General features: G+C 42.5%; 1 protein-coding gene across 1 annotated transcript; it reads left to right on the top strand.

Annotated features, from left to right (window-relative positions):
* The first annotated feature begins 630 nt into the window (after nt 1–630).
* BHLHE22 (basic helix-loop-helix family member e22) lies at nt 631–2,005 on the top strand. Its single transcript, XM_033932797.1, has one exon. It carries the CDS (start codon nt 631–633, stop codon nt 1,486–1,488), a length of 858 nt encoding a protein of 285 aa, XP_033788688.1. The 3' UTR covers nt 1,489–2,005.
* The last annotated feature ends 12,001 nt before the right edge of the window (nt 2,006–14,006 follow it).

The raw sequence follows: 14,006 nt of genomic DNA, 5'->3' as shown, positions 1-14,006 counted from the left end.
AGCGAAAGGCAGTTGTTGGGTTTCCTAACAGGACACAAACGTCTTGCAAACATATGCGCTAAGCTGTGTATACAGATGGCAGGGAGAAGAATGGAGCAGGCGCCTTTTTATAAAGCCCGGGCTGCCGCCTGTCTGAGCGCGAGCGGCTGGAAATGAGAGGAGTCGCGCGACTCGGGGGCCAGCGAGCGCCCGCGACTGTTTGTTACCGTTTTTAATCCTATTAATTAGAACGTTAACCTGATTGGGCGGCCGGCTCCGTCCCAACAGGCGAGTCGTCTTCATAATAACCTACTCAGCGCTAATGAGGTAAAAGACTCCCCCGGCTGCGGCCGCAGAGCTCCTGAAGGGGGGGAAGACGAGATGCCCGGGCGCAGCACCCCAGCCGGACGACCAGACCGAGGCAGAGACGCTGCAGCGGGATTTTGATTTCTTCATTAGCCATTTCGTGTTGCCGTTGGTTGTTTTTTTTTTGTTGTTGTTGTTGTTGGGGGGAGGGAGGGGGGAAGAGACTTGATTTTTGTTCCCTTTTTGTGGTGCGCGTTCGCCGCCCCGGAGCGGGCTATGGACAGGGGGCTACACCGCGCGCCCGACCAGCAACCGCTCTTCCCGCCCCAGCACAAGAGCGCGCGCATGGAGCCCGCCTTCCGCTCCCCGCCGCCGGGGCTCGAGCTCTCAACCGCCGCCGCCGACCTCCTGCACCAGGTCCACCAGCAGCAGCAGCAGCAGCCGGGGGCGCCCGTGGGAGTCCTGGCGGCGGGCGCGGGGAGGGAGTCCCTGGCGCTCGCCGCCTCCCTGTACGCCGAGAGCCGCGGGGTCTCCATGGCCGAGAGCAGCGGCGGCGAGGACCAGAGCCCCGACGAGGACAGCGACGGCCGCTGCGAGCTGCTGCTGCGCGCCGGGGACGGGCGCGGCTCGCTCCACGGGGACGGAGGCGGCGGGGCCAGAGCCGACGGCGGGGGCTCGGGTGCCGGGGCGGCGGCGGCGTCGGCCACCGGAGGAGGCGGAGCGGGCGGCGGCGGCGGCAAGAAGTCGAAGGAGCAGAAAGCGCTGCGGCTGAACATCAACGCCCGCGAGCGGCGGCGCATGCACGACCTGAACGACGCGCTGGACGAGCTGCGCGCGGTCATCCCTTACGCGCACAGCCCGTCCGTGCGCAAACTCTCCAAGATCGCCACCCTGCTGCTGGCCAAGAACTACATCCTCATGCAGGCGCAGGCCCTGGAGGAGATGCGGCGCCTCGTGGCCTATCTGAACCAAGGGCAAGCGCTCTCGGCCGCCTCCTCGCTGCCCAGCTCGGCGGCCGTGGCGGCGGCCGCAGCCACGGCCGCCTTGCACCCGGCGCTGGGCGCCTACGAGCAGGCGGCGGCGGCGGCGGCCGGCTACCCGTTCAGCGCCGGGCTGCCCCCGGCCGGCTCGTGCCCGGATAAGTGCGCTCTCTTCAACAACGTGTCCTCGAGCCTGTGCAAGCAGTGCACCGAGAAGCCTTAAGGCGCAGGGAGCGCGCGGGGACGCCGGGGGCAGCGCCTGCTGTGCCAGCGCCGAGTGCGGGCTCCTTCCCGTCCGGGTGCCAGGGGGCAGCACGGGAGCGCAAAAACGGGAAGGAGGGCGAACTGAGGCCAGCGGTCACGCTAGTTTGCAAAAGAGACTTGGGGAGCAAGAGGAACTTCTGATGGTGCTTCCCCCCCTCTTTCAAAATGTTTTATGCCGAAAGCTTAAGACTTTACACGCAGACTTCTAGCCAAAGCGGACTAGAAAGTTACGATTGATGTCATTAATGCTTTGGAGGGGGAATGAGAGATACAGTGAGACACCTTCAATCGATTTTGGGTGGGGGGTGGACTGATGATTTCTGCATTCGAAGGAAAACTCCATTTAAAAAAATGAGTAGTGGAAAAGGATGGGACTGCAATGATTATGCCGATAATGACTAAATAATCAGAGAAGGGGTCCTTTGAAAACAAGGTCGTAAAAAAAAAAAAAATCTGAGCCAGGAAATAAACTTGAAGTTATAAACTTATTTAATCAAAAAAAAAAAAAAAAAAAAAGACTTGATTACTATGAAATAAAGAGACTCATATTTTTTATTGCCTCAATCTTAATTATGTGGCTGTGCACAGTTTGGGGGGAGAATGTTGGGGAAATGAACTGTGTGACTGCAAGTATTGATTTTCTTAAGTATTTATTCTCACCTTCTTACGTTTCACTTTTGTAATGGTAGATGACACTACATGATATTTGTTCTTCAATGACACTTCCACGCTTACAATACTTATGTATTAAGGTCATTCTTTTTCGTATTGCTTTTAGTCTGTTCCATGAATTTAACTTATGGTGCGTGCCGAGTGGTTCAAATGTTTATCTGCCTATAAGGTATATAAAATAATGGTAAAATGTTGGAGCTGCTTGATTTACTGAAGGCCATTTTTTTCAGCTGTATCATCCCTGTAATTTAAAATTTTGAGCTTTAATAAATTGCTTCAGTCCAAAAAAAAAAAAAAAAAATTCAGAGAAAAGATGCATTTTGAATAATTACCTTTCCCCCCTTTGTAGATAGTGGATTGTAGGTGAGGATATTTTTAACACTTGCTTTTAATTCTGGGCAACACCTCTGTTAGAAGCAATTGCTGGTGCAGTGGTGCACATACCATTTATCTATTTTAAGATGATCAGCTTGATTTTTAAATTGTACAAATGCTGCTTTTTTTTGAAAAAAATTTCCAAAATCAATAATTAATGATGATTATACTGTTTAGGCCAGATGAAATTTTGCAACGCATTTTCGAGGGCTCTTTGCCTGTATTCTTTTATTATACCAGATTTAAAAGTTCACATTTGCCACCTTATCAAAGATGTGTTTAGTGGTACACAAATAGGCCAATCAGATTACCACAGTTCCCCTGGACCCTATGTGTCAAATAATACCTGTTAAAGTATATGTATCTGAACTTGCTGATATCCTACTTTTCTCTGTCCATAAGGGCAAAGTTGTTGCCAAATCTTTGACCCTTTCTTATTGCCTTAGAAGGGAAGCAAGCGTCTTGTACCTGTTTTTAGTGATTTTCTGTTATGTTGTGTGTAAATCATGAAAAAACCCCTGCTTCCTGCTTTTTTTTTTTTTTTATTGTAGCTGAGACTAGGTGAGGTGTGAAACTACCACGGTTATGCTCTTTGTATTGGCATCAGTACCGGTAAAGTCTGGTAGGATAGGTAGGACACAGACAGGCTAGCCCAGCAATTCTGCTTCATTGATTCACCTTCTCTATTTTGGTCTGATAAATTATATCATGAGTAAGTCATATACAAGTTCTGTAACTGCTACATTCTTTGTCATAAAGGGTCTGTCGCGTTCCTTTACAGTGCAATAATGCCAACTACGTCCCTATTCTATATGCAATGTATAGTTCATAATCATTCTTACTTATTAATTGAGATTTTTGGTTCGGTAAGTTTCTACTTCTTTTCTTGGCTGCCTTGTTTAGTGCTGGTTGCCTGTCTTAAGACGCTCTATGGAAAGCCAACTATCAAATGTTATTACATAAATAAGTGCAGTAGAAGTCTTCCTCTTAATGAGATTCATTAACAATACTGATCGAAACGATCTAACAGGTTCGGTTTCGGTACTAAGATGCTGGAGAGTTGCCCAGCATGGATAGGCTAAGCCTTAACACGTTTCCTTTTCCCTGTTATGCTAACGGGTGAATTTTTTCTCTCTCCTTATTTGATGGGGTAACATATCCTTCTCATTTTACTCTGTTTAATAAAGGTACCGGATCTTCTTGTTCATGCTGTTCACTATGTTTGAAACGATGGGAGACAAACATTTTCTGCTCCACTTCCCATCCAACGAGATTAATGTGAACCTGTAACTTTTCGGGAGCCGTAACTGTAACGTGGCAGGGCGCTGGGGGAAGACTAAAGGGGGGGGGGGAATGAGGGGGTTTGAGCAGCCCCCAGGCCAAAACAGAGCTGTCTCTCAGCATTACTAGACAAAAGCGTGGGTGCGTCTAATTATGATTATTAAAACAATTTCCATGACGATGTCTAATATTATGTTAATTTGAAAACAACTGTGTATGAAAACTGTCGACTATAATACCTAAATTCATTTAATGAAACACATCGTTAAGGCAATTAAACCTCCTGGATGTGATTAAGGAACATAATTACGACACTGTTCTGCGCTATAATTGGGTGTCTTTAATCAAGGGGTAAAGTGATCAGCAACACAGCCATTAGTTTGTATTGTTCTCTCTCTGCTGTCCATCACTCTGATTAGAAATTAACCGCAGGCACCAGCAGCGGGGAATTTTTTTTTTAGCATATTAACACGCTGGGACAAATTTGTGGCAAGATTTACTTAATATTTCTCTTTAGAGGAATGCTGCCTTGAAATTTTTCGGCTGTAGTGCCAGGTTTTTCAATTATCTTAAAGAGCAAGTTTAAAAATATTAATTGTTTAATACTAGTAATAACCGAGAACCAGCAATTCCCTTGTATGAAAACAAATGTAATCATGTTATGGAAACATAACAAATGTGAGCAATGTCTGTAGGATTCCTATATTAATGACCAACTTCCTTTTTACATATAACTCGTTTTTCTACTATTTGCCATTTTGTATGGGCTAGTGACTGTCGGTCTGTTAATAAAGGTCAGAAATAGCAAGAATCGCATCTTTTCTACAGGCACACAAAAAAGGCGAGAGCGGATAACATCCGTTCTGCAGAGACAAGAATGTATGAGTCCATTCCTGCAAGTCTGGCCTTTAACCACTGGCCAGCTGTATTCCACTGACAGTCATTTGTAGGCACTTTTAAGCGTGTGACCTCCACTGCTTAAATTGGTACATTTTTAAAGAGGAAACCATTTTACTCAAATCATTTCAGCCAGCCTAAGTTGCCACCAACAACGTCATCGTCCAGATAGTTTTAACCCATCTTTCAACTGCTCCATAATGATCAATGCTATTGAACATATACGCTAGCTTCTCTTTGAACATATTCTGCAACCTGACCCCCATACACTTTTTTTTTTTAAGCCGAGCTCATGAGTATTTTTCCTCATTCCTGAGAAAACACCTAATCAGATCTACATAGAGAAATTAAGAAATACTCTCGATCACCTAGTAACCTGACCTTCAGATGAAGGTTGTGTGTGTGGGGTGTTTTTTTTCTTTCCAGTTTTGTGATGAACCCAGAACTGGGGCAGTAGAACATCTTTCCTTGGGAAAGTAATCAAGTTCTGATCCTCTCCTCTTAGTTCCCTGGGAACTGATATTGTGTGGGGTTCAAAAAGGGCAAGGCCCATCCCATTCTGCTGCCTATGCGCCAGAATGTGTGAGATTGACTCCCCCCCCCCCTTAATATAATAACTTACGATATGAAAATATAAGTATGTGTTAAATTGAATTCTCAACTGTTAATATTGTTCTCCGAGCACATTCACCTATTAGAAGGTATGGTAACTAATTACCATTAGAAAAAAATGGGATAATACACTTGTAGACTTTGACATGCAATTACAAAGGTTCGCATGCACAACATCAACAGTTGCAATAGATCTTCTGGAAAAAGTAAGGGAATAAATTAATGGGGGAGGGAGGGGTAAACTGGTGTGCACGGAAAGGATAAGAAAAAAAATAGCTGGCAAGCGTGTTTTCTTATTAAAAACCTTTCATCTCAAGATGATTTGGGTGGGAAAAGCGTATCGCCCATTTCTACATATAATTAAATCTTGCAAGGCAAACCTCAGAAAGAAACACATTTTAATTACAATGCAATAGTCGCACCACATAATCCGCTACTAGGTAGGTATCTACTGCAATTAGCATTTCCCGTGTAAAATTAAATAGGACAATAAATGCATCTATTTGCATTCTCCTTTAACAAGTAAATTCTAACTGCACGTCGTTCCCAGGCTGCAAGGTTAAGGAAAGGTTCCCCCCATCCCCCCCACACACACACACTCACATCACCTGAGACTGAAAGCAGCTGAGAACAAATGTACCAAGCATAACCCGAATCTCCTCTCCCCTCCCCTTACACAAAATAAACTGTTTTCTGTACCATTTTCCCCTTTGGGACTTTGAAAACCAATATTTGAATGACTGATATGGATGCCAAGTATCGGCCCGGATCGTATCTTACAGGTAGCACAGGTTTATGATCGTTAGGTGGGAATTTCTTATCCTATCTAGAGCGCTACTAGACGTACGCAGCGCTGTACATCCATATGTTTCTCTCAAATCATGATTATTCTTGCATTGGGGTAATAAAGTGATCAGAACACTTAACTGGGCTCTTCTTTTTGCCTTTGATGCAAAAACTTGTGCACGTCTGTTCTTTGTTCCCTATTTAGAGTATCAATGTTGCCTCTAAGAGTCGATGTATTGGGAAATTAATTTATATAACCTATAAGCCTTTCTGTGTTTTCTAACATTGGAAAATGATGACTTGGGTGACGTGGTCAAATGGAGGAGGGATCTCTTTCCCCCAGGAAGTATACCACAGTTTTCGTCTTTCAGTTATAAATTACTTTGGAAAGAAAAGCTTCTCAGCTTTGTTAAAAAGTGATACCTGATTCTGCCTAAGAGGTGTGGGGGGAAGAAGCGCCAACATCAAAGCTTCAAATTTATTTTCCAAACTTTATAGCAGCCCATGCTTTAAATAGATTCCAATACATAAGATTTTAAGAATATTAAAATTCTGAAACAGGAATGAAAGCAGATTTAACTACAGAGTACGATAAAGCACCGTCTTCAGTATTAATGCCATTTCTTATTGATCTTCCTACGGAGTAAAATGAGGAACATTTTTAGCTGTCAAATCTGAAATGGGACAATTGTGGTATAAACAGAAACGCAGCAAAATCGGATTGGAAAGTGCTTTCGGACATGTGTCTGGCAGTACGTTAATTATATATCTGTGTACAGTCCTATCTTTATTCAGAGCTGGAAAGAGTTAAATCTTTCACAAAAGAGTGCAGCTGCCCTTGTCCTTTCAACCTGATTGAGAGACATGCAATAAAACGAGACACATTTATGATCTTTCAAGCATTTCGCTGCTGCATTTTTTAAAATTCATGCATGCACATGTAAGTACGATGAGGTGGTAATCATTTGAAATGCAAAGAAAGATATGATTTAGATAAAACGTAATGATATCCTTATATAATAGCCTAAGAGAGAATGAAATGTGTTTTAGTTTGTCATTTTAAAGCTGGTCAATTTAAGTGTTAGCCAGACACAAATTCCTTGTCAACTTCTTTGCAATACGTTAAAACCTGCCGTTCAGATCTTATTAAAAACTATTAATTTAAAAGTAGAAAGAGAGAACAAAGTGCACTATTTTATTTTCTATTTTTTTTTTTTTAAACTCATTACAAATAAATCATTCACAATTCCAATTGTGCAGTAGAAAATGGGTCTTCTTTTAAAATTATAAAGGTAAAAAATATTTTATGAACAACTAGAGGAATGCACCAGAAACATTCTCACAGACTGCTTATAATGTATATCTCCATTCGAGTTAATTTCTATACATAGAGACAGACACAAAGCATAATCGAACAGTGGTGTAATAAAGTACTTTTAACTCTAAGCTGTAGTTCAATAAATTCACATATATAAATATACCCATTATTCTTCCTATTCCAGTGATCCTGTATCTGCTTCTGATGTTTTTACTAAATAAGATTAAGCAGTAGGAAGGTCCCCTCCCCCCCTCTCCCCGGAAATGAAAAACAAGATTATTTTTATGTGATTAGAAGTGAAGGCCACTGTTCTATCGTGTCTCTCTGCTCTCTACCTTTGCAAGTAGGGCTACGTATTCTTTATGGTACATGCTTATCTATAGTTCAATAATGTTAAACAATTGGGGTACCGTAAAGACGTGTACATTAAACTTTTTTAAATAGCCAAATCACTATCAGGAAACCAAGATAAGTCTAAATGCATAATGTAAAAGAAGAAATGCATGAATTGTTTGAAATAGAATATTTTATTGTGGTGCAAATGTATTTACCTTCAGTGCACCTCCTTATATAATCTTCGTGCCAAGTAACTTTAAAAAAGGGTCTACTTCACAAAACTAGAACTACAATGGAAGACCTTTTTCTCTAGTCAGCTATAGTGTAAAATGGGTAATAATAATTAAAAAAACCCAACAATTCAGAGCAATTTAGTAATGCAACTTTTTAATCAAGAGATCATCACATTAAATTTCACATTATAATGATTGCACACAAACAGGTGGATTACGCTCATTGTTAAGATTTTAGATTTACAGATCACTCTTTAATCCAGATCCAGTGGTATTTTGGTCTGTCATTAATCAAGTACCGTTTATTTCCCCAGGTCGTGCTTTATCGGTTTTTACAGAGGAAAATTTCAAACACTCTATTCATCAGTTGTTGTTGGTCTTAGGATCAGGTTATGCCAAGGCAGAGTCCTGAGTTGCTGAGTAAACCCAATTGCAAATACTTGGTGAATTAAAATACGGTAGATGACAAAGTCTAAACACCACAGTCTCTTTCAACTTGTGTTCCCTATCTCCATTACATAACAACAGTAATCTGGGTGATTAATACAGCAAGTAAGTTTTGTAAACAAATTTTATACTTATTATTTTGAAAGAAAATAATGCCAGATAATTTATATACATAATTAGTGTCATAGGAGTTAGTAGATTTACACACAATTGCATTTTTGCCAAGGTCATTGAAATATGCTGGATTTTGAATCAAAGCCAAGAAAGCCATTTCTACCAGGTTCTGTCCTAAATGCTCCTGTTAAATAAATGAAGGCACAGATTATAATACATTAATGAATTAAGAGTCCATTTCCCAAAGATAAAAAAGCCCTCGCCAAAAAGTGTGAAACACAACTTTGGAAAACGAGATCCTTGACCAACTAAAGATTTTCTTGTTAACAGCTTACATAACATGACGACATTTTTTTCTGGCCACAAAACAGATTTTCAAAATGCTTATGACAACCTGTCATAAAACCACTTCCTTCTGTATCATGGTCAGATCTAGAACCTTTTTTTTAGTTAGAGCTTGTTGTCTGCCTTGCATAAGGGAAGCTGCACGGAGAATGCCAGTTAAGGACAGGGTTTGTAAGGAACGCCAAGTCTCACAGTGCAATGCCATATGTTACAGTATGTACAGCAAGAGCCCAAACCCTTGTTTTTCATTTTATTAGTGATCTATAAGATTTCCTATTCTCCAGTCTCAATCTGCTTCATAGATCAGAATGCCTATCTCAGACGATTAACACAGAAATATGCGTTAAGTGTTCTACTTGAGGATTATGCAAACACAAAGAAATCAAAATGCGAACTCTGCATCACTCTCCAGCACTGCCACTATATAGCCTCAGCTTTTATACTCCAAGGGGGTGGGGACAACAATAATAAAAGGCACTATTTTATTTTGCTTCAACAGTTATAAAACTGCTGCCATGTTTTCCTTTCCTTCACATTTTGCAAACTTTCTGGCAGGGCACGAGCAATGAATCCCACTTTTAAGGATAACTTAAGTACATGTGGATCGCCGGACTTGATGGACCAAAGGTCTGATCCGGAGATGGCGGTTCTTATGTGTAGTATACAGAGCAAAAATGTATACAGAAACTGCCATGTTGCTTTTCCTAGCTTCAAAACAGTTCCGTCTTTGGGGAAAAGAAAACAGAAGCAGGTAAATCAGACCCTCTGTTTCAGAAAGCAGTTTCAAAAAGCTCAAACATATAAACTTGACTTTCTAAGCTCTGACACAATCAGAATACAATCCTTCCAAGCAGTGATTTTAAAAGGGAACGTGCATATGAGTTCGGAAGCCTGACGCTTATATTGCCCCCAGCAGGCACAGGTATATTCAAACCTGCTTTTGGAACCCTGCTGGGTTATGAATGTATACTTTGCATGTTGTAAAATATACGTGCAAGCCCCACATTTAGTTCAGTTCTATCACCAGAACACCTAGTGCTACTTTTATCAAGGTGCGCTACGGGGGTTAGCGCGTCGGACATTTCATCACGCGCGAACCCCTGCGGCAAGCCAAAAACTAACGCCTCCTCAAAGGAGGCGTTAGCGACTAGGGCGGCAGGCAGTTGAATGCGTGGTATTCCACGCATTAACCACCTACCGCACCTTGAGAAAAGGAGCCTATAAAATATGTGTACTTTTATGCTTGCATATAATGGAGAATTTTGCAAAGCCCACTTTTTACATGAAAAACTGTTTCACACACAGAAAGCCTAGCTAAAATTGATTTAAAATGCCCATGGGATAGTAAGATCAGGTTACCGTCTGTTTAGAGAATAAGGGGTCAATGCACTAAAAGGTGATGTTTGGTCAAATATTGCATTTATTTAGTTACTTATAACACCTTAAGTTGGCATTATTTCCACCCTATTATTACTAAGTGAAACTGCTGCCCTAAAAGTAGCACACTTGCAAAAAGTGTGCTCAAATGTACAGAGTACCTCATTTTTCCCCTTCCCCAAAGTACACACACACTTGTCCTGGGGCCCCCACAGCTGGCCATGTTTTGGGGATGTCCAGGTTGAATATGCATACAATATGATAAGTCTCCAGTATATGCAAATTTATCTCAAGTATATTCATTGTGACTATCCTGCAAATGAGACTGGCTGTGGGGCTACTAAATAGGTGAGGGAAGTCCTGAAGTAGATAAAAATGAAGAGAGCAGGATACAAGGATTGACACCACCTTCTTTTCAGCACCACTCCAGTAGCTTGATAGGGAGAGTAAGCTTATCATTGAGAAAGGACCTGGAGGTCCCTTGATGGGCCTGAAAACTTATTTGAATGTGTTTTGAATAGATTTGAATGACATTTACATTAAGTCAGGAAAAATCTGCATATGTAAAAAAAACAACAACCCAAAACCAGGAGGAAAAGCAGGAGAGGGGAGATTATGATAGAGATGTTTATACATGTCAATAATGCAAATGAGGCAAGTCTCTTCCATTTGAAAAGAAGCTCTGGAATGAGAGGGCATAGGATGAAGTTAAGAGGTGATAGGCTCAGGAGTAATATAAGGGTGCATGGAATAGTCTCCTGATAGAGGTGGTGGAGACACAGATTGTGTCTGAATTAGACAATGACATGAGGATAAATGTTTCCCCATCCCTGCAGGAACTCATTTTCCTGTCCCGTCCCCCGCCCCATTTCTGCAAACTCCGTCCTCATCTGCACAAGCCTCAAACAGGATTGTGCAGTTTAGGCAGAGCTTACAGGAATGGGGGAGGGACAGGCACAGCGATAAAACGTACGGGGACGGGATGGGGAAATTGAGTTCCTGCAGGGACAGGGAAAAATCTGTCCGTGTGTCATTCTCTAGACTGAATTCAAGAAAGTGTGGGGCAGGTGAATGGGATCTCAGGGAGAGGAAGAGAGTGGATACTGTAGATGGGCAGACTGGATGAGCCATTTGGCCTTTGTCTGCCATCATGTTTCTATTTTACTGCTGTGAACTTCACATAAAGGGTATCAGGTACATATTTCACCAGAATCTCCTTTTAGGCCCTCTTTTACAAAGGCACGCTAAGCGTTTTAGCGCGGATTTAGTGCATTCTAAATCAACATGTGCGCTAACGCATCCATAGGAAAACATGCATGCACTAGCGTTTAGCACGTGTTTAGCGCACGCTAATATTTAGCCTGCGCTAAAAAGCTTACCGCACCTTTGTAAAAGAGAGGAATGGTGTTTGGTGAGCCCACCAAAACTCCCCCCAAACCCATGTGTACCACTGCAATAGCCCTTATGGTTGCAGGTGTCACCTATTTGGCAGTTTTGGGTGGGTTTTAGTTAAGGTGACCATACGTCCCGTTTTGAACGGGACCATCTTGTTTTCAGACCCCCTGTCCTGTTGTCCCCACACACATCTTCAGGATGCCGAAATGTTCCGTTTTCAGGGACAGCATCCCGAAGCTGTGCTCGGGGACAATGGGACAGGCGATCACTTCCTGTCCCTACCTGCCATGCAAAAAAAAAAAAAAGTCTCCCTTCTTTTCCACCGGTCCGCTGCTATCTTACCGCCCTGCTGCTGCTAAAGCCGACACGAAGTCTTTCCGACGTCAATTCTGACGTCGGAGAGGACGTTCAGGGCCAGCCAGGCAGCGATTGGTTGGCTCAGAATGTCCTCTCTGACGTCAGAATTGACGTTGGAAAGAAGACTTTGTGTCGGCTTTAGCAGCAGCAGCAGGGCGGTAAGATAGCAGTGGACCGGGGGAAAGGAAGGAGGGAGGCTTTTTTTTGTGTGTGTGGCAGGGAGGGAAGGAGGTAGGCAGGCAAGCAGGCTGGCTTTGGCCAGGGAGGGAGGGAGAGAGGTAGACAAGCTGGCTTCGGGGGTGGGATAAAGTGTGGAACGCAGTGAGAGGGACATAGGAAGGAGGCACTGGGGGCACTAAAGACATGGAAAGGAGGCACTGGGGGCACTAAAGACATAGGAAGGAGCACTAAGGACATGTGAAGAAGGCACTGGGGGCACTAAGGGCATAGGAAGGAAGCACTGGGGGCACTAAAGACATAGGAAGGAGGCACTGTGGGCACTAAGGACATGGGAAGGAGGCACTGAGGGCTCTAAGGACATGGGAAGGAGGCACCGGGGGAACTAAGGACATAGGAAGGAAAGAGGGAGGGAATAGAAAGGGACAATTCTTGGGCCTGAGTGCAGAAAGAAAGAAATGAAAGAAAGGATGTACAGTCAGATGGAAACGCAACCAGAGATTCATGAAATCACCAGACAGCAAAGGTAAGAAAAATGATTTTATTTTCAATTTAGTGATCAAAATATGTTAGTTTTGATAATTTATATCTGCTGTCTATATTTTGCACTATATTTGTGTATTTTTCTATAGTTATTGAGGTGACATTGCATATTTTAGTCATCTGCCTTGACATCTTTGAAACCCCCCAAATATAAATGATAATTAACATTTTCTCTGCATGTAGTTTTTTTTAAATTTTATGAGTACCATTATGAATTAATAAGATATTATGTGTACATGAAAAATGAATGGAAGAAATTGGGGGCGGGACTAGGGTGGGATTGGGGTGGGGCTAGGGCGGGTTTGGGGGCGGGACTGACAATTAATAGATGTCCCCTTTTGATGAAAAAAATAAATGGTCATGTTAGTTTTGGTGTGCTCCCACTTTCCAAATAGTATGAAACAAGAGTTTTGAGTGGTAATATCTACAACAATGTTTTATAAATAATTATTTTGAATATTTAATATATAATTAAAAATTAAGGATGAAGGTTTGATCAATGAAAGAAACCACATGCTACAATTCCCTTTCGGACAATAACAATATTATCCTGGGAGTGGCAATTCTGAGATCTATACCTTCACTAATTATAAAATCACCATTAGAATTAGTGGTTTGTTGTTTTCAATAGATTAACCTTTTTTGTGGTGCTCCCACTTTCCACCATAAATGTAGTTGGTAGGGTGAGATATGGGCCTGTATCCTCCTCTCTATGGTTCATTACACCACCCATCAGACTACTCCAGATAACCCGCTTGCTGCTCTAGTAGGATTTCCCATAATATCTGCAGCTGTCATAGAGGCTAGTATGCACTGTTTCTTTCACATCTTTGGGGAATGGCAGGGGGATCAGTGATCACTCTGGGAGTGTGGGACTATCTCCAGGAGTCATCTGTCAGTTGGGGCATGTAAACGCTTTGAAAACAGGTCTAACTCCAAATGTTCAAAAGCCCATACAAAACATGCCTCTTACCCCCCCTCCCCAAATACACACTTAACATTTAGATTTCCTGGAGGGTGAATGCCTTGCAAGACTTCTAAAAACATAGTTTTGAAAATTGGCACTTGGTGGTTTTGGCAATTTAAACACCTAAATGCCTGTTTATACCATTTTTTGAACATCTGCATTTTTTGAAAATGAGCCCCGTAGTATTTTAAGATATTTTGTCTTGACAAAGGCATTTCTGGCCAAAACATCTGGATGTCAGGCAT

This window comes from Geotrypetes seraphini, chromosome 2 (genome assembly GCF_902459505.1).
Source record: "Geotrypetes seraphini chromosome 2, aGeoSer1.1, whole genome shotgun sequence".
NCBI lineage: Eukaryota > Metazoa > Chordata > Amphibia > Gymnophiona > Dermophiidae > Geotrypetes > Geotrypetes seraphini.
This window is presented reverse-complemented; position numbering and strand designations above follow the sequence as displayed.

What these genes read in the sequence shown, in the direction of transcription:
- BHLHE22 (XM_033932797.1), top strand. Translation starts at nt 631, where the DNA reads ATGGAGCCCGCCTTCCGCTCCCCGCCGCCGGGGCTCGAGCTCTCAACC.